This window comes from Chionomys nivalis, chromosome 23 (genome assembly GCF_950005125.1).
Source record: "Chionomys nivalis chromosome 23, mChiNiv1.1, whole genome shotgun sequence".
NCBI lineage: Eukaryota > Metazoa > Chordata > Mammalia > Rodentia > Cricetidae > Chionomys > Chionomys nivalis.
Genome location: NC_080108.1, coordinates 26,180,551 through 26,205,545, shown reverse-complemented (window position 1 = coordinate 26,205,545; position 24,995 = coordinate 26,180,551). Strand labels below are relative to the sequence as shown.

General features: G+C 45.7%; 1 protein-coding gene across 1 annotated transcript in view; it reads right to left on the bottom strand.

The window, feature by feature from the left end:
- Lrrk1 (leucine rich repeat kinase 1) overlaps window positions 1–24,995 on the bottom strand; it is a 138,700-nt gene that overhangs the window by 77,691 nt on the left and 36,014 nt on the right. The window contains exons 3-6 of the mRNA XM_057756435.1: window positions 15,872–16,035; window positions 4,059–4,230; window positions 2,623–2,802; window positions 1,807–1,955 (exon numbers count right to left, since the gene is read on the bottom strand). Of these exons, the coding sequence (XP_057612418.1) occupies window positions 1,807–1,955; window positions 2,623–2,802; window positions 4,059–4,230; window positions 15,872–16,035 (665 nt within the window). The remainder of the gene's footprint in view (window positions 1–1,806; window positions 1,956–2,622; window positions 2,803–4,058; window positions 4,231–15,871; window positions 16,036–24,995) is intronic.

Below are 24,995 nucleotides of genomic sequence, written 5' to 3'. Positions count from 1 at the left end.
TGCGGCCGCTGAAGGAGGCAACAGGCTCCGTTGCTAGGACAGATGCGTGAACACAACTAAAGCGTTTATTTGATATGACGAAAATGGTGCCTGTGGGAATCTGCGCAGGGTAGCATGAGTACAATTAACTTCAGAAAAAACAAAGGAGTGGGAAGCTTGTATTGTTAGACTGTAAGGATTAAATGACACACCTGTATTCAAACAGCAAGGCTGTACCAGGAAGGGCTGGTTCCTGTGTACCAGTCAGTACTCAGAAGCCCCAAACACATGCCAATGTCTATCTGGAAATGCCAACCGTAACGTCTGAACCCAGAGGAGAAAAGAAGCTCCATTTTCACTAGTGTAGTGTAGTTTATATTTGAGCCAGGGTCTTGTTGCGTAGCTCAGACTAGCCGCAAACTGAAGATGTTCCCACTCAAGTGGGGATTGCAGACAAGCTCACACCACTCAACAGCCCTTCTCCTGAAATCCGTGCTGGATTAACTGGCTGTCCAGCCAGAGATATGAGAGCTAGCCCCCTCTCCTCCCTTCACATAACACACAGAGATGAATAGCAGAAAAACCAAACCTTAAAACTAAATGGATAAAAATACCGTAAGAGTCTTTAGCAGAATATTTACATAAAACCTGCCTGGAAATCCCCCCTTTACACACCCCAGACCTCAAAGAACAAGTAAAGGAGGAATATGTGATTTTTTGTCCTCACATCTGTGTCAGCGCAAGCAAAACAGGCAAAAAGCAAACAAAGGATTGGGGAAAAGACTGGCGACACACAGGACCCACAAAGGCTTCAAATCTCTAGCATGTGATTTCCAGTGAGAAAATGAAAAGCTAATGCTTCAGGAAAACAATCAATAAGCATCCGCAGGCAGCTCACATTACAAGGATATAAATAGTTTATGAGCACATGAGAAAATTTAATAGTATGATTAATAAAACATGGAAATGAAAACACTTGATAGCTGTGTTCCCTGGATAGGAAAATGAGAAGGTTCAGGGTGGGGTATCTAGAGCTGGCCAAGGTGTGGGACAGAGAAGCTCAGACGCTGTGGGCAGCTGGCTCCCAAGCAACCTGCTTCAGGAGCCCGGGCCTATGTCAGCAGACATACCTCAGCAAATGGGGCTGCGTAAGAAGAGGCAGAAGAGCCCAGAACCCAGAGAGAACCCACGCGCATGTCCTCAAGAGAAGGACTGAGACCACTTTGCCTTCAAGTACACTAAAGACTGAATTAAGGAGATGTTGGCTGGTGTTTTAAAAAGCCAACTTGCCGCTAATGTAAATGGTGTCATTTTTTCTTGTTTGTTTGCTTGCTGTTAGTCAAGTTCCCATGTACCCCAGGCTGACCTTGGGCTCTCTATGTTGACCTTGGGCTCTCTACTTAGTGAAAGGTGACTTTGGACTCCTGATCTTCCTGTCCCTCGACTCCCCAGTCATTGGGATCACATGCCTGTATCACCATGCCCAGCTCTCTTCACCACCTTACCAGCTGCCTGTATCACCATGCCCAGCTCCTGGTTGTGGCTCACAAAGCTTTCACAGATTTCCTTATGGAAGTACATAAAGGGATCCTTCCTAGGTTGGTAGATCACTTAATACAAGAGGAGCAGCCTAATCCATTTCACTACATCACCCTAGAGTTTTCGCTTTTTATGAGCACATCCTACTTGCAGAGTTTAAAACCTTACTAAGTTTAAGGGAAAATTAAAAAATATACATATGACCTACTTAATCAGTTTAGAAACATGGCAAAAAAGCCCCGTCCAAAAGCTGTGTCCCAGACCCTGCCCACAGGACATGTCACTCACTGTTTTCCCGGGATAGCTGCTGGGCAGGGCACTGGCTTCAATGAAATACTTCCTGAGCAGGCGCTTGCTTGGGTCAGGACTGTCCAGCAGGATGTAGGAGCAAAAATAGGCTCCGTGGCGAAGCAGGAATATGGCAATGTCTTCGTTCCCTGATGGACAAAGCACAGAGAAGCTCAGGGAGTTCAGATATCCCAGAAGTCCTCTCTTCTTGGTGGGGCCTTGGGGTAGGAGAGCAGGCTTCGGGTTACTCCCCTGATGTGCCAATTCCTGGCGGCAAGAGCTTATGGGACTTTGTTCTTTGAGTGCTGCCCACGAGGTCCCACTTGCCGTAGGGGTCCCTGCCACCCACTGGGGAAACTAGAAGGGACAGAACAGCTATGTTGAAAAAGAAACTGAGAAGGGGGCCAGGAGATGGCTAAGTCAGTGAAGTGCTTGCTGAGGGTCCAAATTTCATCTCCAGAACCCACATGAAAAAGATATTGAGCACGATAGAGTAAGATTGTAATCCTAGAAACAGGGAGGGAGAGGAGGATCCGTGGGGCTGGATAGCCGGCCAACTGAAATGAACAGGGAAACTCTAGGCAAAAGCATGATTTCCCTCTCTGTCCCAAAGCACAACAGCTGGGGTTGTCTTCTGGCCTTCCACACACAAGTGTGCACATATGCACCACACACACACACACTCACACACACAGAAACGAAGGAGTCGCAGAAGTCCTTCCACAGGCCACTGGAGTTAGTGGTGGGGGTGGAACCAGAGCGCCACACTGGAAAGTGGGACACTTCGCAGGACAGGGTTGAGCGTGGGGGACCCACCTGACTTGATGGCTGCATAGAGGGGCAAACGCACAATGACTGGGAACTCATTCTTCCTGACAGCGTAGTTCTCGGGGTCAGCCCCATGCGTCAGCACCAGCAACTTCACAACCTCCAAGTGTCCGCGCTGGCAAGCCAGGGCCAGCATCCAGTTCAGCAGCCTCTGGGGGCTACAGGGACCTGGAGGGGTGAGAGGGCAGAGGGACAGTGTGGCTAGATGGTACCAGTTGCTCCCTGCACTCATCTCGTCTTCCCATTGGCCAAGGAAGAAAATACAGCTATTCTAGCTCTGATTGACAGCTATGCTTCCGCCAAGTGGAGAGTGCTCTTACCCTGAATTCACATTCAACACTTCTCTACATTATCATAGGCGGCTTATACGCCAAGAGAAGCCTGAGTACCAAGGGTATGTGCTGTGTGATCCTGACAGATTAAAGATGCCTACGTGGTAGCCGGGCGGTGGTGGCGCAGGCCTTTAATCCCAGCACTCGGGAGGCAGAGGCAGGCAGATCTCTGTGAGTTCGAGACCAGCCTGGTCTACAAGAGCTAGTTCCAGGACAGGCTCCAAAACCACAGAGAAACCCTGCCTCGAAAAACCAAAAAAAAAAAAAAAAAAAAAAAAAAAAAAAAAAAAAAAGCCTACGTGGTGAATAAGGCCAGAAAGAACTCCCCAGGGTTGCTGTAGTTTTTCTAGATGCCTTCCCCTTCCCTCTGACATTAGCCCCAGGGTCACATCACACACAGAGCCCCGAAGAGAGTCATCCTTTAGCTCCTTCTTGCCTTCCTATGTCTCGTATCATCCAGTCTGCTTCTTAAGTTCCTTAAAGCTCTACTGATTCCTATCCCTAAGGTCCTTCCCCACTCCAGGCACACACAGGAACACTGGCTGGGAGGAACCACTGAGTATAGATCTACCTCAATGCACATAGATACACCCACACCAGGCCCCCACGTGATTGTGACCCCGGTACAGAACAGAAACAATAGGGCCTTTGGTTTTAAAATTATGAAAAAATTCAAGGTATCAATTACAGAATATCAAACCATGCAAGGGTTCTTCTACAGCACCCAGCCTTGATATCAAAGACCCAACGCCTAAAGATCATTCCCAGAGCCTGCCTCAACTTGTTGTTTGTTGCAGTGATGTTTTTGGCACTTGTCCCTCATCGCTGAGCCAAAATTACAGGGGAGATATAAGAGACTAGAACACCTTGAGTTCACCAGAAACAAATTACAAATGCATCATACCATAGCATAGCCTTTCAACGGAGTATTGTTTAGCCATAAAAAGGGTTAGTTGCTGGGTGATGAAAAAACAGTGTGTAACTTTCAATGCATATTGCTAGGTGAGAGAAACTGATCGGAAAAGATTGCCTAAGGACGTGCTTCCAATTATGCTCCAGAAAAGGCGGTGGTAATTGAGCACAGCACTTTACCTGATAAGGACTCCAGCAATTCATGGACTACTTCGGTGTGTCCAAAATGCGCCGCCACCACAGCTGGGTTATCATCAGTGGGCTCCATCGGCAGCTCCACGCGCTTCTCCGTGAGCAGGAACCGGACCGTCTCCAGATCTCCGTGGGCTGCTGAGATGCTCAGCAACTGACCCTGGTCAAAATGGGACGGAGTTTAGTGAGGCCTGCTCTGTCCCTTCAAACAGTTCTCTGAGTCTCTGGCAGGACTGTGGCTCAGGCGCCCAGAATGACAACACTCTCCCTGTGCTGGTGCACCATGCTTAGACCAAGGCTGTAGGATAGTGGACAGCCACACTCAACTTCACAAGCTTAGAACACAAACAGAAACCAGCCCATCAAGAGTTCTGTATTATTACATGTGGAAACAATAATTTTAATACACACAGGAAGGCTTTCCAACTTATACTTGGGCATAAACCCATAGGTTGAAAAATACCATGTGCAATGCATGGAGTTGACCCATTGCAGGACGCCACAGCTTAGCAACGCTCCACCTGGAGTTGTGGTTGGCATGGTTGGTTCGTGTCACAGACAGAATTACACATACCCCAGGGAAAATCCAAAATCCGGTGTTCACTATTCCTGAACGCATATTATTTCCCCACCGTCAGAAAGTCCAAAAAACGAAGCCAGACCACTGTAAGTTGGAGAACATTCATTCAGCTTCAATAAAACTTTATTGACAATTCCTGTTTCTGTTTACCTCCCTAATGCAGTTTAGAAACCTGGGACTGGAAAGGAGGCTCAGCAGTGAAAATCCAACTTTCTGGAGCTGGAGAGATGGCTCAGCAGTTAAGAGCACTGGCCACTCTTCCAAAGGACCCAGGTTCAATCCCTACTACCTACATGGCAGCTTACAACTGTCTGTAAATCCAGTTCCAGGGGATCTGATACCCTCATACAGACATACATGCAGGCAAAACACCAATGCACATAAAAAATAACATAATGAGTGTCATGAAAAAAGAAGAAGAAAATGTCCAAAAAAATCCAATTTTCAAAGACTGCGGAGTGCTCAGGCCTAAGTGAGACACACACAGCACCTTCTCCGAGGCTCTGGGGATACCGTGGAGAGAAGGCAGAAAGACTGTAAGACCCAGAGACAAGGAGTGAGCGCCGCGCCTTCTGCACATGACACAACCATGAACTCACGGACCAACAGAGCCGTGGGAACCTGCACACGACCTGCAGGAGATGTGGCCACCAACATTCCATTGTGGATGGGGAAGGGCTCATGATGCACCCACACTTCCTGGGTGCTATTGGTAGTTAAAGGTTGCTGGGGGAGGAGGGGCAATCTTTCTACTTTGATACAACCACTGGTAAGGTGCCCTGGAGCCAGAACACAACCCAACACTCATGCTCAGGTAAGCGATTAAACCCATTGGGTGCTGAAAAAGACAAAACTAGGAGTGGGGCCTAAGGGGAGGAGAAGAGGTTCAGTAGGGGTAGGAGGGGGATAGGAAGGGTAATGGGGGGAGTAAAAAGGGCCTTAACATATTATATAGGTAAGAAATTATCAAGAAATTTTTTTTTATTACAGAAGAAAACCTATCCCTGCCTATGTGAATTCCGACGTCAACCGCTTGCTGATGAAGATGGACACTGTGAGCCGAGAGCCGGCGCTCAACTGCCATCTGATGATCTGTGAACCTTAGAGACAGGGAAGGCACCAAGTTCCCCGAGGACAGCCTGACTGAGAATGGCCCTCATGGACTCATGGATTTGAATGCTCCGTCATTAGGGAGTGGCTCTACCTGACAGGGATTAGGAGGGATTGCTGGAGTAGATGTGGCCTTTTTGGAGGAAGTGTGTCACTAGGGGTTTCAAAAGCCCAAATCTGTTCTGGTCAGTGTCTTACTCTTTCCCTGCTGCCTGCAGATCTGGATGTAGAATTCCCAGCTACTTCTCCAGCACCATGTCTGCCTGCATGCCACCATGCTCCCCGCCAGGATGAGAATGAGCTAAACCCCTGAAACTGTAAGTCAGCCCCAATTAGATGCTTTCTCTCATAAGAGTTTCCAAGCCGGGTGGTGGTGGCGCACGCCTTTAATCCCAGCACTTGGGAGGCAGAGGCAGGCGGATCTCTGTGAGTTCGAGACCAGCCTGGTCTACAAGAGCTAGTTCCAGGACAGGCTCCAAAACCAACCACAGAGAAACCCTGTCTCGAAAAACCAAGAAAAAAAAAAAAAAGAGTTTCCACAGTGATGACGATTCATCACATTAGCAGAAACCCTGACTAAGACACAATCCCACAGGTTACTGATAGATGAATGTAGCTAAAGATGGGGCTCCACACACCAGAATCCAGGGGCGACGAAACAGCAGCAGGATTCTTGATTGGAGTTCAAAGGAAGAAAATGATAGGAGAGACACTGGCCCCTGCCTGAGTCCCGACTTCATTCCAGCTACCCTGGCATCCAAAGCTGTGAGGTAGGCAGAATAGGAACTCACAGACCTGTGCCCACACAGAGGGGGCACGAGTGTGGGAGCGCATTACTGAAATCTCGGGCCTTCCTACATGACTGCTTCCCATGATCTTGATTTAGTATGTTGGAGGAGGCACAAGGAAAGCCCAGGTAGGAAGGAGTCAGTCCATGCTTCTGTGCATGTTTATGGAAGTCCTGTATGTGTAAGGGGCAGGGCTGACTACAGGATGCTGGGGGGCACTGCAGGCCTTCATGAATTGACAGGGAAGTTCCCGGCAGGGATGTGTGTAAAGCAACCCACAGGACAGTTAAGAAACCAAATGTCTCTAGAAAGTATGACAGAGCCAGGTGGACAGGAAGAGATAGGTAGGTGGGGCACTGGAGATGCTCACCAAGCTCTTGCAATCACATGCAGTCCTCAGTATGGTTATGCAAGGGGTCTGTCTCTATTTCCATGCAGGAATGGGAACATGTAACCCTTAGGTAGGGTTTTCATGACCAATAGAGCCACCCTGGATCTGAACTGGATCCCTCCTGGGCAGTGAGGGACCCTTGGAGGAGCAGTTGGGTTCTGGAAGTGGTGTGAACGGACTAGAGATGGTATGTCTGACAAGCAAGCAAGGGGGGCTGGACTTACTTGCTTAAATACAACTGGAAAACAAAAATTCACCACTCCTCTGGCCACGTGGGGCCCTGCAGCCCAGCCATTCCTGGAAAGCATTTGCGTTACAGAGAAAAGCCACAAGTGATTGATTAACTGGCCCACAGGACTAAGAGCTGTCTAGACGCCTGTCCATCACAGGCTTAAAAGCCCCATTCTCACTAGGTGATGGGTGATGTCACAACCGGCCACAGACAAGAGGCACCCAGAAGGCAGGGAAGAAAGGAGCTGCCTCTCTGGCTGGAGACAGCCTGGTGGCTCTGAAGTCTTTAATTCGATATAAAATAAAAGGCCAGTTTCCTTCTGCGCCCTCATTTCCCTGTATAAAGAAAGGCTTCCACATGGTTCTCCTAGGGCATCTTTATGCACACACACTCATAGGGAAGCCACACAAAACCAAGTGTGCTGTCCAACTAATTATTTGTGTGTGTGCACACAAGTGTGTTTGGAGAGTCTTGTTGGTGCGTGTTCAGGTGGAGGCTGGAGACTGGCTTATACCTTCCTCTACTGCTCCCCCACTTACCTTATAATGCAAGGTCTCTCACTGAACACGGAACCCCCATTTCTGCCAGGCTGGCCAGTAAGTCCACAGGATCCACTTCCCTCTGTCCCCTCCCTCAGCACTATGGTTTCAGTCCCCTATCCCCTATGTCCTCACACCTCACACTGCAAGGGCTTTACTGACGGAGCCTTCTCTCTAGTCTTCATCTGATTCTTTAGTACTTTTTACCAAGTGTGATATGCTATATCTACACGGAAAGAAATCATTCCATTTCATGAACTGCGACCAATTCCCATGTAAATGGGCCCCCAGGCAGGGGAATGGAACGTAGCACAGAAGCCCCTTGTTATGGTTTGTCTAGAGAATGCCCCCAAGGGTCCTGTGCTGAGGGAAGGTTCAGCTGGTGGGGGTGGCTAGATTCCGAGAACTCTGACCTCACCATCAGGTTAATATCCTGTTCATTTCATAGCGGAAATGACTGGTCCCTGAATAGCTGTTCCAACTTGGAGAAGAGAGGTCCCCAGAAGACACGCCCTTGATCCATGTCTCTTGTCACTGCTCCATTGTGCCCTTCATCACTCCTTCCTTCCTCCTCTTCTGGGCTGCCCCAGGGTGAGCAGCACTGTGTCCCCCTGTGCCTTCTCTGCCATGGTGCTTTGCCTGTCATACCCCGACAGGCAACAGAGTAGGCTGGCAATGGGCTGAAACCCACAAAAACACAAACCACAAAATAAGCAGACAAAAACCCTTTCCCCTTCTGAAGTTGTCCTGTTAGGGCATTTTGCCATCACACCCAAGAGTTAAGATGCCCCCACTGTCGGCCCTGCCCCTCACCCCCAGTCTCTGCCCCGCCAGGAAGACTCAATACCCTGACTGCAGACACCATGAATTGATTCATTTTTGTCAGTTTGCAATTACTGCAAAATGGTATCATATTGTTCTCATTTTTAAAACCTTTTTTTTTTTTTGCTGTGAAATAATTTGAGATTACAGAAGTCGCGGTCTAGAGCAGAGAGGACTCAACTACCCTTCACCTCATTTATGCTGGCGGAGACGTCCATGGTTTCAAAACCAGTTATGCGACATCAGACGTCACGCATGAACAGTGTAGACTAATGCTACCCAGGACTTTCTTTTGCCAATAAATCTGCCCCCTGCTACCTCCTGGAGGCTCAGCCACTCTGCCACCCCAACCCTGCCAGCCACTAATCTCTTACACTCCTGTCAGGCTGTGGATCAATACCCACCAGTCCATAGTGGAATAGGCTGCTAGTAGGCAGTACCAGTGGGAAGAAAGAGGTCACTGGGGGACATGCCCTTGACCGGGGTGTCCTGTCCCTGCTCCACTATGCTCCTCCCCTTCTCTCTTTTCCTCTCTTCTTCCTGACTGCCCTGAGGTAGATAGCTTTGCTTCTCCATGTCTTCTTTGCCAGGATTCTCTAGTGTGTATGTGTGCGTGCATGCACGCGTGGGTGTGTTGCCTGAGCATGGAGTGATTGTTTTCTAATGTCCACTCCGCTGGGTTCTGTCTTCCAGAATGGATCCCATATTAGAGATGCAGTTAGCAAATACTTCCTCAGAGGTTGTGTGTTCTTTCTTGCCTCCAAACAGAGTGTTTCTTGGTGCTAAAATTTTGAATTTTGGCAATATACAGTTAATCTATTTTCCTTTTATAGACTTTTTATGAAGTCTGTACCATGTGCAAATAGAGGGTAGTTTTATTTTCCCTTCATATCTGTATGTTTTCTATTTAACTTCTTCACCTTATTTCCTTAGCTTGAACATCAAGACGATCTATTGAATAATACCGTATTGATTATGATTCTAATTGCTCTTTCCCATTTCAGAGGAGCACAGGAGCACAGTTTCCACTACCACAGGTTACACACTCAAATTTTTCACATTTGGAGAAACTGCAGGGGACAGAGATCTAGAGCAGGGATTCTCAACCTGTGGGTCACGGCTCATTGGGCAAACCTCTGTCTCCAAAAATATCTACATTATGACTCATAACAATAGAAAATTACAGCTATGAAGTAGCAACAAAATAATTTTATGGTTGGGGGTCACTACAACATGAGGAACTGTAGTAAAGAGTCATTGAATTAGGAAGGTTCAGAATCACTGTGCTAGAGTCTACAAGATAAAGTCTCACCCTGGGAAACCACTTTTGTGATTATGGCATCTCTCTTGCCAGATGAGTATTAATTAAATTATTCTTAAATAGAACTTCCAGAATTATATTGAGAGTAATATCCTCGCCTTGTTCCTAATCTTGCAGGAAACTGGGTGGGTGTAAGTGTGTCTGCGTGTTAATATGTGGACATGGGTGTGTAGGTACCTGTGGAACCCACAAAGGAGTGCCATATCTCCTGGAGCACAGGAGGTTGTGGGCTGCCTGATGTGGGTGCTGGGAACCAAACTTTGGTCTTCTCCAAGAGCAATATAAGCTCTTACCCACTGAGCCATCTCTCCAGACCCAATTCAGTGTGTTTTAGATGTGTAAAGATTCCCATCTTTAACCCAGGGATAATTTAGAAGTATGTTGTTAACGTCTAAGTATTTGGAGATTTTTCTCATTACCGCTTGCTCTTGACTTCTATTTTAATCCTGCTGAAGTTAGAGAACACATGATGTCTCATTCCAATTACTTTGAAGTGTGCTGAGGTTTAGCTCACGGTCCGTGGCACGGTCTATCTTGGCTTATGTTCTGTGGACATTGAAGAGTGTGCATTCTGTGCCATGAGATGCAGTGCTTTGGGTAATGCCCTTTAGAACCTGATAGTGATGGTCGCATTGAGTTCTTCTGCAACCGTTTGACTATTTTCTGTTTGATTTATCGTTTGTTGAGACAGTACCCAAACTCCTGCAACCATGTGGATATAGCCTATTCTTTCAGATAGACCATAGCTTTTGTTCCACAGATTTCATGCCTCTGCAATGTAGTGCATAAACAGTACAGATTGTGATCTTGGGGATCCAGAACCTTGTTATTAGTTGCTAACCCTCCCCACCCATGGTAATTCTCTCTGCTCTGTAGTTCGCTTTATCTGATATTAACATGGCCACTCCTGTTTTCTTTTGCTTAAGATTTGCATGGTCTATGTTTTTCCATATAATTACTTTCAGAACACACACACACATCATTATATTTAATCTACTTTCTGATTCTTTAAAAAAAAAATCCTAACTGGAACTAAGCTCGTGGACTTAAATCATTTATATTTAATACAATTCTGTAGTTGTTAAAGTGTAAGTTTGCCATGTAATTTTGTTTGTTTTTGTTTACTCTATCTTCATAGGTTTTTTTTCTGTGAGCAGCTTGATTTTGAATTTCATTTTTAATAGGTTATAGTATTTTTTTTAAATACAGCTTTTTGTATAGCTTTGATATTTATGTTGAGACTGTTCTCACTATGAACCCTGGCTGGCCTGGAACTCTCTATGTAGGTAACTCTGTAGATCTGCCTGCCTCTTCCTCTCAAGTGCTGAGATTAAAAGCCTGCAGCTGGGTATCCAGTTATAGGTAGCACATGCTTGCTTCAGCTATTGCATTCTAGACATATAACTTACCAGAAGATACTGTTTTCAGTGTTTTGTAAATAAGTTTTAGTGATGTATTAAAATTTTACATTTATTATAAAAATGCTTTGTTTTTTTTTTTAATTCTTCCCCCTTATAAAGAGCTGAATTAAGGGATGTTACCCTTTTTGCTTCCTGCGTCAACTAGAACTTAAAGACAAACTAAGGACAAAGTAGCAATCTGTTCTGTGTATCCACAAAATGTATCCACAGATGCTTTGTTCTCACTGAGTTCCTTTTCCTGTTTATCCCAACCTTCTCATTCTGCTATTTGCTGTTTTGAGCTGTTCCATTAGGGAAGCCTTCCAGACACTGGTTCTCTTTTGTTTTCTTCCATTCCAGATGTATTTATTTTCTCTTCTTTCTTGAAAGCCGTTTTCCAGGTTATGGGATTGTAGGTCCACACTTTATCTTCTTTTTAGTACTTGGTGCCACTTTCTCTGGGTTCCCATGGTGTCAGATGACGTCATTCGTATTGTTTCTCCCCTTAAGGCAACAGCTTTTGTTGGCTGCTTCCAATACTTTTTTATTTTCACAATTTGTTTGAGCATGACTTGTGTGGACCACAGGTTGCTAAGTTATGTTGGGGACCCTCTAGCTTTTCCACTCTGCTTGTAGGTGGCTTCTCCACTTTGGGGGAGTTTTAAGTTTTCTTAACTACACTTCAGTGTCTTTTCTTCTCGACTTTGATGGCATGAGTTGAGCTAAAATCTCTCGAGCCCCTGAGGGTTTGTTTATTTTCCATCTCTCTCTCTCTGTCCTTTGCCTCAGACCATCAGGGTAGGGATTCTTTCCATGGTTTCCTCTGTTCTAGAGTTGAATTTGCCTGCAAAAGAAAACTTCAGCTCTTGTATTTTAGAGGCTCTAAAATTTCTATTTAATTTGCCTTTCATTTCTCTGCTGATACTTTTGCCTGGAGACGCCTAGTGTTTACTTTTGCTTTAAGCATGCTTGTGTTTGCTCACTGGAGAGTTCTGTCTGTTTTAGATTCTTGTCAGAGCTTTCAAACATCTGACTCATCCAGTTGCTGGCATCTGCTGTTGCCTTTTCCCCCACCAGTTTGCTGTTTTTCTCCTTCCCGAGCAGAGACTGTTTATTAGGTTCTGGAGATGAGTGGGAATGTATTTTAGGACTGGGATCTTATTTGAGTCTTGGCCTTGGACTCTTGTTAGCTCTGGTAGGTGATTAGCGGAATGGAGTCATCACTTCCTGATGGGGCTGAAAACCAGAAACTACTCAGAGTTAGATGGTACCTGTGGGATGGGACTCCTGGTTCCTGTTGGGCAGGAAGTTCTCCTGTGCTCCCTAAGTTTCCAGTGGTCACAGTGGGGGGGTTATTACATAACCACCTAGTGCCAATTAGCACCCCAGGTCACCACAGTCTCCTTGGATGACTGGGGCAGCTTTTTTACTGTCTGGCAGGGTTAGAGAGTGGTGGATGCGGGGCTGTGGTGTGGTTGGGTGCTGCCTCTAGATGTCCTGTCTTCTCATGCAGCCTTTGCCTGGTCCACTGACAGCTGCAACAACAGAAGCTTTCCTTAAAGTCTCTGTGCCAGTTTGGCTCTGGGTTAGCCTGGAATGTAAAAAAGGCGAAAAGGACCCCTATAAACGCAACAGCAAGTTTTTCTTGAGCTCTGAACTCACTAGAAGGTCTCTTCTCTCCAGTGTCAAAATGTTCCTTGCTGTTCATGGGATGTCCAGAGTTCTCAGTTGCATACAGTGGGGTTTGGAATGTTGAAAAGTATACCTGTTTGATCTTCCCTTTGTTTTAAAAAAATGCTTTATTTTTATTTTTTTTATATGTACTAGTGTTTTTCCTGCATGTGTATACCACATACCTGCATCTCTCCCCCTCCTTTTTTAGACAGGGTTTAACTCATGGACTCACATATCACTCTATAGCCAGGCTGGTCTCGAACTCACAGAGATTTGCCTACCCCTGCCTCCCGAGTGCTGGGGTTAAAGAAATGCGCCACCACCGCCCTGGTTGATTCCCCCTTCTTAATAGAAGAGGACATTATTTGCTTATTTACTGAAATTAGACTGGAGAGCTTTCTAGATCGCGTTGAGACATCTTCTGATGCTTTGGCTATTCTGCGCAGAATCTGATGGTCCAGGAGCACTGAGGATCACATAGCTTTGTCATCTTGTGGATCGAACATGTAGGCTATCTCCCACATCCAGGTGTGGACCTTTGTAATGTACATCGTGAATTCAAATGTCATCTCAATGGTGCTCATTGTCCCCCAGTCTCTTACTTTTCTGAGCGCAGGCTAGAATCATTTCTAACTTTTAATTAAATGGATTAAGCTTTTGCTAACCAAGGTAATGCAAACAAAGTATTGATGAGGTGTTTCCATGGTAATATCTGACTCTTATCCCCTTTGAGCTACTGGTGTTGGGGGGTGGATATTTGGACTTGTTTTTTTAGCAAACAGTTTGGCATATGTTCAAAAACTTCAAATATCACGCATGAAAATGTCAAAATTAAACTCATTATTTTATAATAATGTGCTAACAAAAACGTTCATACCGATACTTTCCATTTGGCATAGCTGTGCATGCTAAAAAAAATAGCCTTACAAAAAGAAATGACTACGTGAAAAATCCCATATAGCATTATTGGTTAGAACTTTGAAATAATCCAAATATCTTTTCAAGAGGAATGGATTAAATTTAAATTCTGTTCTCCCTACCACATGGAATATTATGCGGCCACTGATGGTGATGTTTGCAATGAATTTCCAACCCCACAGAAAATTCTTGATATAATAGAAGCAAACAAGAAGTATATGCAAACTATTATCTGTATTTACATCACATACACAATGCATAATATATTATCAGAAATGGTAACCTCCCTCCCCGACTAGTGGGCTGGAAGAGAACACACTGAGACAGTGAAGAGGAGTGCTCGTGTATATTACTGAGTTTTTCTTCCTTTTGGTTTTCTTTGCTTTTCTAGTTTTTTTTCCCTAAAAAAAATGTTGAGTACAAGTTATTTTTATGTTGGAAGAAAGGCTAAAATCGGTAGATAAACCTTGCAGATGGCGTTTGGTTCTTTAACTGAACCCATTTACATCCATTTACATCTGACATGGAAGGTGAAGGTGTGACGCTGATGAACGGGCTGGGAGGGAACAATGTCCACTGCGCATGTGCAAACCGTGTGCTGCTGATGAAGGGATTGGAAGGGAATGACATCCACTGCGCATGTGCAAACCAAGGCATTCCCGAACACTGGAGCCCCATGAAGTCTCTGGTGACGAGAAGTCAACCCACAGGCCGGGGATGCAGCTCATTCGGTTGAGCACTGGTTTAGAATGCACCAAGCATCTAACCCATCCTCAGCATCTTAAACCTCTATGGAAGTGCATGCCTGTAGCCCGGAGGTGGAGGCAGGAGAATCAGAAGCTTGGGGTCAGCCTTGGCTACCTAGTTAGAAGCCAGCCTGGGATACATGAGGCTCTGTTAAAAACAAAAGTGTATGGTGGGGTGGTTCAGTGCCTCAGTGGGTAAAGGTTTGGATGCCCAGTACCCATAGAAAGCCCAGAAACATTGGTGCACTTTATAACCTTAGTCTAGAGGTGCAGAGTCAGGGAGGTTCTGGAGCTTTGCTGGGCAGCCTCCTCTGGCTGAGATGAAAAGCTCTAGGTTTAGTGAGAGACCCTGTATCAAAAAGTATGGTGGAGGGGGATGGAGAGATGGCTCAGGGGTTAAGAGGACTTGCTGCTATTGCAGGGGATCCAGGTTCAGCTGGTTCTCAACACCCACATCACGGCTCACAGCTGTCTGTAATTCTAGTTCCAGAGGATCCAAAGCCCTCGTCTAGCTTCCTTGAGCACTGCATGCACATCGTGTTTCTTATATACATTGCAGGTAAAATACATAAAGTAAAAGTAAATGCATCCTAAAAATTAAGGTGGAGAACGATACAGAAGACATTTTGTCAGGCTCAGACTTCCACGTGCACACGCAGGCAAGTGTGTTTCCTCCACTGCACACAGACATCCATGTGCACACACAGCAAGTGTATTCCTCCACCGCACACAGACATCCATGTGCACACGCAGACATCCATGTGCACACACAGCAAGTGTATTCCCCACCGCACACAGACATCCATGTGCACACGCAGACATCCATGTGCACACACAGCAAGTGTATTCCTCCACCGCACACAGACATCCATGTGCACACGCAGGCAAGTGTATTCCCCACCGCACACAGGCTTCTATGTGCACACGCAGGCAAGTGTATCCCCCACCGCATGCAGGCTTCAATGTGCACACTCAGCAAGTGTACTCCCCCACCGCACACAGGCTTCTATGTGCACACGCAGGCAAGTGTATTCCCCCACCGCATGCAGGCTTCAATGTGCACACGCAGGCAAGTGTATCCCCTACTGCATGCAGGCTTCAATGTGCACACTCAGCAAGTGTACTCCCCCACCACACACAGGCTTCTATGTGCACATGCAGGCAAGTGTATCCCCTACCGCACACAGGCTTCTGTGTGCACACGCAACAGCAAGTGTATCCCCATCACACAGTCTCCCATATAATCAGAATAGCTCCCCTGGGGCAGGCATGTGCCCTACCTTCTCCTGCGGAGATTCACTCTCCTCACAAGCCACTCTGAGCAGGTCACGAGCCCGGGAGAGGTTTCTCTGCTTGTACGCAGTATGGATTTCTTCCAGGCTGGGGGACCGCACTGAGGAGTTGCCAGCAGGTGCAGACAGTTTGCTGCCCATGCCTTCGGCACCTGCATAGGAAGACACATACATACGATGTCATTGTGCTGGTGACCTCTGGGTTGTCACTGGAGGTGACAGTGGAGGGAAGCACTCCCCGTGACATGGCTGTGCGGGGTGTAGGAAGACAAAGGAGAGTCCTGAAATACTGCCGTCAGCAAGTTCCTATTTCTCTGTGGGACATGGAGCCATTTTGGAAGACATTCACTGGGACAGTGGGAAGCTCAGCCCAGCTCAGTGATGACTGCAGGGGACTGCCAACTGGAACTCCTCCAGTGCCCTGGGCAATGGGAGGCAGGCGGTACTCTGGTGAGAGAGCTGATGGCCCCAGCCAAAATGCTGCACTGCTGTGTCCCTCTAAGGGGAAAGAGCAGCTAAGACTCGGTGTTGGAATCGCAATTCCCAATCCTTTCTCCACTAAGAAAACTCTCAAAAGGTCAGGTGATTTAGGACGGGCAACCCTTGTCTCTGCACTAATACACCACCCTAGTATCTCCATCAGTCCTTTGACACTCCGGGCCCCTAGATATTCTTGGACCATGTGTGTGACTGACCCACCATGGCTGTAAGATCCTACTATTCTGGTTATCTGAATTGTGTCTTTCTGTAGACATATCCCTGTTCTCCATAAGTGGGTGCTAACCTGTCCTGGGCAGATGAGGGGATGTGGGATGTTCTGGCCTGCTGAGCATCTGGTGTTGCTCGGGAGGAGAGGCCAGACTTGCAGAGGGCTGCAGCATTGTTGAGGACTCAGTGCATGGGTCCTTATGGAGCTGCTGGGCACAGTCGAGTGCCGCACTGGGTGGAAAGACACAGGCGAAGGAGATCACTGTCCTCCATCAGTGCCCTGCTCCAGAACAAGGGTTACACAGAGGTCCGCAGGCCCCAAAGGCTGACAAGCAGTCTTTGGAAGGCCCCTCAATGTTTTAAAGCTCTGCACGAAGCTCTTGCTGTGTGTGTGTGCGTGTGTGTTTGTGTGTGTACATTTCTCTGGAAAGAAAATTCAAGGCTTCTGTGACATTTCCTAAGGAGGTAGGAAACAAAAGCGAAAGTTTTCTCTCTACAGATGTTAGAGAAAGGGCTGTTGCCAATGAGAAATTAAGTTCTGAACTGTGCTGAGTGACAGAAGAGACAAGGTGAGAATTCTATGATTCATCACTAAGTTTACACAGTTGGGGGGGGGCCTTGTGATGACAGGTGGGGCTGGACTGGGCCCCTTCCCCTTCTCTCTCTGCTCCCTCTCAATCCATCAGTTGAACATTTTGGTTCAGGTTGTGCTCCAATATCACACTCTGAAAGCCATGGGACCAATCTGTCATGGACCTGAACTATGAGCTAAAATAGCTCTTTCTCTTTTAAGTTGATTACCTCAGGCATTTTGTTATAGTGAGGGACAACCAGCTATCTAACAAATCGCAAAAATTACGTGCTTGGAAATAAGTTTCACAAAAGATAAGTAAAATCTGAGCTCTGTAAAAAAAACAAAACAAAACAAAACAAAAAACAACACTGCCAAGAAAAATAAAGATTTGTATAGCCAGGAAGATCTCCCATGCTCATGGATCAGAGAACAAACCCTAGGAAGGCACCACTTCCCCCTGAGTTTAGGCACAGCCTCAATTTCAGTTTAACTATAGTCCCAGCTGGACTTTTTTTTTCCCCTCATAAAATTATATCAGATTCTCAAGTTCACATGGAAAACTTGAAGAACCTAGAAGAGTCAAAGCAATCTTGAAAGAGAGAGTGGAGGGTTTACATTACATGATTTCAAAACTTAACCATTAGGCTCCCATAAGCAGGCAATATGATACCAGTACAGGCAGCCTCATAGGACAGAACTGGGTTAGGAAATAGACTCTTGGGGCTGGGGAGATGACTAAGATTTCCATGCAAGCATGAGAACCCAAGTTCAGACCCCCGGCACTCGAATAAAACCCGGGAGCAGTGGGCACAGTCTGCTCCATGTGTGCTGGAGGAATGGGGAGACTGCTCACTGCAGCCAGCATGACTGAATCCCTGAGATGTGAGTCCAGTAGGAGAGACCCATCTCAAGAACAATGTAGACGGACTAGGGACATGGTCCAGAGGTTAGTGTTTGCTGGACTCCTCATCGTTATGAGGATCAGAGATTGGATCCCCAACCCCCACACAGACGTTAGGAGGGTGTGGCAGCCCTCTTGCGATGTCAGGCTTAGAAGGCAGAGATGGGATCCATGGATCAAGCTGGCTAGTGAGACCAGCCTTGCCAGTCAGCTCTGGGTTTAACAGAGACCCCACTGCAGTGACTAATGTGGAAAAACAATCAGGGAAGATTCCCAACATCAGCCTCCGTCTCCACATGTGAACATCGCATGCATGTGAACATCACATACAAAAGTGGAAAAGGGTGGAGAGTGAGCAAGGAAGTTATCTGATGTTGAGCTCAAGCCACCACACACACACACACACACACACTCTGTACATGCCACACACACATACCACATACACACACTGTGCATACCACACACACACACAACAAACACACACCAAACATACCACATACAAAAACACCACTCACACATATACACTGTGCATACCACACACACACCACACACACAACAAACACACACCAAACATACCACACAGAAAAACACCACACATACACACATACACACACTGTGCATACCACACACACACACCAAACACACACCAAACATACCACACAGAAAAACACCACACATACATACACACGCATATACATTTAACAAACACACAAAGACTCATAATTTGGACATCTAATTAACTTTCTGCAAGGGTTCCAAAACAATCATGGGAAAAAGGGTTTTCAACAGATGGTACCAACATCTCATCACTTGGGCTGCAGAGATTGCTCAGCAGTTAAGAGCATTTGCTGCCCTTCCAGGGGACCTGGCTTCAGTTTCAAGCACCCATATGTCAGTGTTCACCTGTCTATAACTACAGTTCCAGGGAATCTGACCTCTTCAGGACTCTGTAGACACTACACATCCATTTTGCATACATATGTGCAGGCAAAACCACTTACATATACAAAACAAAATGTAAAAGATGCTTGTCTTTTATAATACACAAAAGTTAACCTGAGGTGGATTAGGGATCTAAAATGTAAAAGCAAATGATAAAGGCTGTAGAAAAATTTGTAGACTCCCTTCAAGACTTCACAGGAAGCAAAATCCCTTACTGGTGCATGTGATGTGGTTTGAGTCTCTCTCAGGTCTGACAGGAATTTAAGCAATGGTAGCAGGAATTCACGGCTGCAATTTGGGAAAACTTGAAAGGGCGGAGCCTCTTGGGAGGTCTAAGTCATGAAGGGTGGGGTAGCTCTCGTTGTTTGAGATGTGAATACCTGCCTACTCCTACGCACACAGGACTGCCTGGTTCATCAGAAGGTCCCCACCTCTGCAGAGTCAGTGTGGGCTCACTCAGGTCCTTGAATCTCCAGAACTGTGACCTGCATAAACCCACTTCTTTGTCAAGTGACAAGTGTCCCATGCTTTGCTATAGTGGTGAAAAGAGGACTAAGACAGAGGGTCCCAGGAAACAGTAACGGAAGGAAAACTGCTAAGTTGCATTTGGCTTAAAAGTGATGAACAATGGCTGAATTAGACTTTGTTCAAAGTTTAACATTATGCTCATCAAAGGCACTTTTTAAAGAAGCAGGCAAATTCTAGTCTGGAATACAATATTGGAAGACATATCTGAAGATAAATGGTGAATAAATTACCACAAAGAATATTTTAAAAACATAACAAAAAAATATACAGCACAATTACAAATAGTCAAGGATTTGAACACTGAAGACAGTCAAAAAACTCCATACCATTGCTCATCATGGAAAAGCACAAGCCAAAGCAATGCCATTGCACTCCTAGCAGAGCGCATACCTTTAACAGGATGTGAGCAACCGGAATGCTTGGGTCTGATGGGTTAGAATGCAAACTGTGTAGATTATATTACAGACAGTTCTGGTGGCGTCTTTGAGAACTGAACACATACTGTCCTATGCTCCACCAGCTCCATTCTTAGATTTTTACTCAGAGGGAGAATATCCCAAAAAAGCTATCCAAGCATGCTCATAAAGGTGGTGGTCATAATATTTCTCCAAGCTTCAAGTAGTCCAGTTTGTTTATTTATTCTACAAACTGTGTGGCCATAACTACTCAATAATAAAAAGGAAGGAACTATCAATCATCCTGATGGCTGAAACGAATCGCAAGAACAAAATGCTGAGAAAATAAAACCCTGCAAAGTGATGTTATTTCTATGATGCACTAATCTTGGTTGATTTGGGGGAGGGCATGAGGACATCGCTTGTGCTGATGGCTCCAGATCTTGATGGAGTTTGCATTATTACATGGGTGCTGCATTTGCTAAAATGAATCAGTCTATTTAAAATATGTGCATTATGCTTTGTGAACATTTTATCTAAAAGGCTATTACAAACATCATATACAAATGTTAGTAGTTAAGGGTGAGTTGTATAAGATGTTGGTAACTTACTTTAAAATCATCAGAAATGAGATGGCCCGTGTCAAACTCTAGGTGGTAGGTGCATAGGTGTACATTTGCTCAATTCTTTTAGTATTCCTGTATGTTAGGATGTTGGGGAAAGGAGGCTCATAGTGTCAAACTCTACATGCAGGGGCCACCATCTGTCATACAGCATGAACTTTCCTACCAACACAGAAAGAAACCAAACCTGCTCCGTAGAAGCCAGGGCGAGCTGCCTCCAAAGCCACAGCCTTTAATATCATCCAGGGTCTTTACAACACACCCCGAGCTGGGATCTGACCGTTTCTAAGGTCACTGCTCTGAAAATCCACGAGAAGTCTGTCGTTGTATATGACTGACGGCTCCCTGACACATGTGGGCTGTTGAGTTGGAGGGGAGAGCTCGAGGTTGTTTTTGAAAAGACAAGGCAGCTTTGCATGTGCGTGGTTACATGATGTGAATACGGCAGCTTCTCTCTCCAATATACAGGACAGTCCCCATCAATAATTCAGACCATGACCCTAGGCAGCCGAGAGTGCTGGGCGGGGGAGGGGCCATTAGCAGGTGTGAGAGGGGAATGGAGTCAGCTCCGGTGCCTCCATCAAAGACTCCTTCATCATGTCATGACTCATCTTTCAGAATTAAAAAAGCAGCCGCGACCTCATAAACTGCAAGTATGCACGCGCGCTTCTGCTCTCGTTAGGAACATAAAGGCAGTCAGATCTTGACATGAAGTAGAGGAGACGGTGAAGGTTCTGTATCTATACAGGTCTACAGCTCACAGGAAATTACGAGGTGCTTTGATTTTACTACCGTCTGTAATATACGCTGGTGCTCCTGAGGTAACAGATGTCATGGGAGTCTAGATCTGCCCTGTTCTCTTCAGATCCCTCAGTACTGGGTTTTCAGCTTGGTCCCCCATTTCTTTAAGTGGCATGAACACCCCACACGCGCTCCCATGGCCCTTGTGCGCTGGGGCTCTAGCCTGATCAGACTGCGGAGGAGTACAATGCATATACAAATTATTGCCAAGCCCGTACAGTTTCCAGAAATAACAGACACAGTGGCTAACATTAATTTATACTGAAAGAAAAAAAAATGAGACTCCAACAATAAACATTAAGGATGATTGTGAGAGAGGAACAAGGGAATGAGAGAAGGTTTTCTGAATTTTTTCCAGGCTTCTTGTATTGGAATAGTATGCCTCATTTGTTTTAAATGGTAGAGAAATTACACATATTCCTTGGAAAGAAAACCAGTGGGGGAAAAAGACAACACATAAACACCTCATGTTAAGGACAGAGTCTTGTCTTACCATAAACAGACACTTTGTTTATTATAGGTAAAGATTTTCATGGAATTTCTATTGTTTAAACCCCAGAGAGTACAGTTCCATATCTGTGAATTGGTTATTTTGATACAAAGTTTAAAAACAATTGAGATAGTTTAGACATTTTACCTATTTATTCAGATACTTATATTTATCACCTTGCTCAAAATAATGTTGTTCTTTTACACAGTAAAACACCACACTGATAAATGTATTCTTCATATATACTTGAAAGTCATAAGAAAACACAGAGACTTTCTGAATTGATTCTATTTCAATAAAACATGAATGTCTCAAGCAGCAAAAGCTAGTAGGGAAATATTGAATAGTTTGGTTTCATATATTAAAAATCCTTCTCAGTCTCTTTATTAAGACCTTATTTTCCTAATTATCAACAACCTTTTCTGACATACACAACTATAGACAGGTCTGCCATTTGCTTTTAATGCAAATTAATATGCCTAACCAGGTCCGAAAGGAAGAGAAAGACAAAGTGACAGCCTCTTCACTGCATTCAGCTGGTGCGTCCTGTCAAGTTTGAAGAGTCGATCAGAAGAAGAAATGAGTGAGGAAAGAACAGGGATGTGTGCTTGGCAAACTTACAGACACGACACCCGTGGGGGTATCTGGGAGCATGAAAGAAACATTTAGTAAGCACTGAGCTTGTAAGTACGTGTTCCTACCAGCCATATCCCGGATGTGCCAGGCGTAGGTGGGAAACTCAAGTTCACTGTGTGAAGAAATATTGGCTAAAAGAAGTAAAACATTTAAAAACCCATATAGAGAGAACACCATTTGTCTTTTGATACTTGCTTTCAACTCAACATTCTATTTATTCTTCCAGGCTTGCACAATATTTCACATCATCATCCCTGTCTGATTGAAATATTTGTTGCCGATAATTCAACCCCTAGGATTTACATAATTCTTACTTTAGAAAAACAAATTATCCTGACCACAGACAAACTAGTGGCAAGGACTCTTGCCTGGTAGTGATTTGTAGAAAGAGAATTCCATGGATATCACAGAGCAGGGTGTTGTGACCCCGTGACTTATTCTCGGGGCTCCCTGTGATGCCAGGCACAATGTAAGACAGTCTTCTTTTTCTCAGTCCCTGAGGATGATCTGTCCCAATGCCATTCTTCACTTTTTTTCTAGAATAGAATTTGTCTTTTCTCCTGACACAATAATGAAAAACAAATTTTCTACTGTTTTATCCTACAAATCTAGGGCAATGGAGAAGTTCTATAAAAATGGATTTAATTCTGTGAGATCTGATTCTGACTGCATGTGCACAGTATATGTGTGAGCATGTGTATGCATGTGTGTGTGTGTGTGATATTTCTCTCATTAGCATTAAATTTAATGTCTATGATGGGAGGCAATGTCCATTTAAAATCATAGTTGAGAGACACATTCGCAACATTCAGAAAAGGCCCTGCCATTTTATTGGCATATCCATGATATTGTTGTTTGCATTCACCTCCATCAATATAACAGCAGAAAGTTCAAGTGACCCCCCCCCCCAACCCTCAGCTCCCTGCAGAACAAAGGCAAGCGCACTCTAGGATGCTACCGACCTGGTCAGAGTTGTTTAATGACCTTCCTCCACCGAGTCCCCATGTGGCCACAGCATCAGGAGAGAAGGCTGGGCCTCCTCAGAGGTGACACCCTCTCTGCACTCCAGGGCCCGCCTTGGTGACCCTGGCTTTAGTGCCTTCAGAGAGCAGGACGCGTCTCTCTCCAGACACCAGTGGAAGGTTTTGCTTCAGCAGCGATTTCATCTCTGGGTCACATTACGGCGAAACCCAAGCCTGTATTTCTTTAGGGGAACAGGCAGAGGATCCAGGGTGCCAGGGGACGGAGGTGACCCTCCGAGGCAAGTCCTCCTGGCTCCAGATGGCTAATACTCAGCTCCGTCATGCTAGCTACCGCATCAGCATCAGCAAGGGGAGACAGCAAAGCAGGAACTGCGCTGGGAGCTTGGGGACTCGCTGGAATCCTGAGGTGAGCGAGTCTCATTCCAGCAAAGCTCTCAGATACAGACTTAGAACTCAATGCTAATCTCATCCAGTAAAGGATCTATTTTTCTAATAATAATAATAAAACCACAATTGGTGGGTTGGGAAGATAATGTAAGCAAAGGCACTCACTATATAAGCCTGATGACCTGAATTCAAATCCTCAGAAGCCGCCTAAAAGCCAGAGGCAGAAGCACAGGCACCTGTAATCCCAGCGCGCCCTCACTAGAGATGGCAGGTGGAGACAGGCCAGCTGGCCTGGCTAACCACTGTGAAGAGACTGTCTCAAAGGAGGTAGAAGGATAAGTTGTGAAATCAGAGGTTGTCCTCTGATCTCCACACATGCACCATGGCAGCCACAAGTCTCTCTCTCTCTCTCTCTCTCTCTCTCTCTCTCTCTCTCTCTCTCTCTCTCTGTGTGTGTGTGTGTGCTCGCGTGCACAAAGCAAATAATCCTATAATGCCATGTTATACCCACGTGACCAGGGCTGGGGTGGTTTGGAGGCTGGCTGCATATAGATCACACCGCAGAGCTAATATCTGGACCTTGGCCATCAGAACACAACCTTCTGCACTCCAGGCTAGGCACTGCCAACCAAACACTGGATGTTTATTCAACATAAGCTATGCCGTGGCATGCATGGCGAGAAAGTGGTAACTCAGAGGTGAGTGGTCCTGTCTCACTGGATGAGTGGAAGTGGAAGCAGCCTGTCCTTTACTCCTGCAGTGGCAAGAGAGAGACAAAATACAGCGTGCAGTGATGACTCCTATCCTAAATTTAGCTCCTTCTCCAAACATTCCCTTATCCACTGCGCCTTTGATCTCTGGACATCTAATACCTCTTATGTGCTGATCCTGGGCTCAGCGCCTACTGAGACAGTTTGAGTCAATGCTGTGTTTTTCCTGGAGTTTACTTTTAAACCCCAGCAGCAGAAACCATGCCTCTTATCCGGCTAGGGATGTAGGAAGGCCGGGATGGCCAACAAACAGGAGTGGATTTGGAAAAGAAAGAACCCTTGGTCTGAAGAGAGTGACATCCAGAGGAAAGACAGCTCCTTTATTCAATACCTATAGCACAATATAAAATGCTCCAATCTGAAGATAGAAAAAG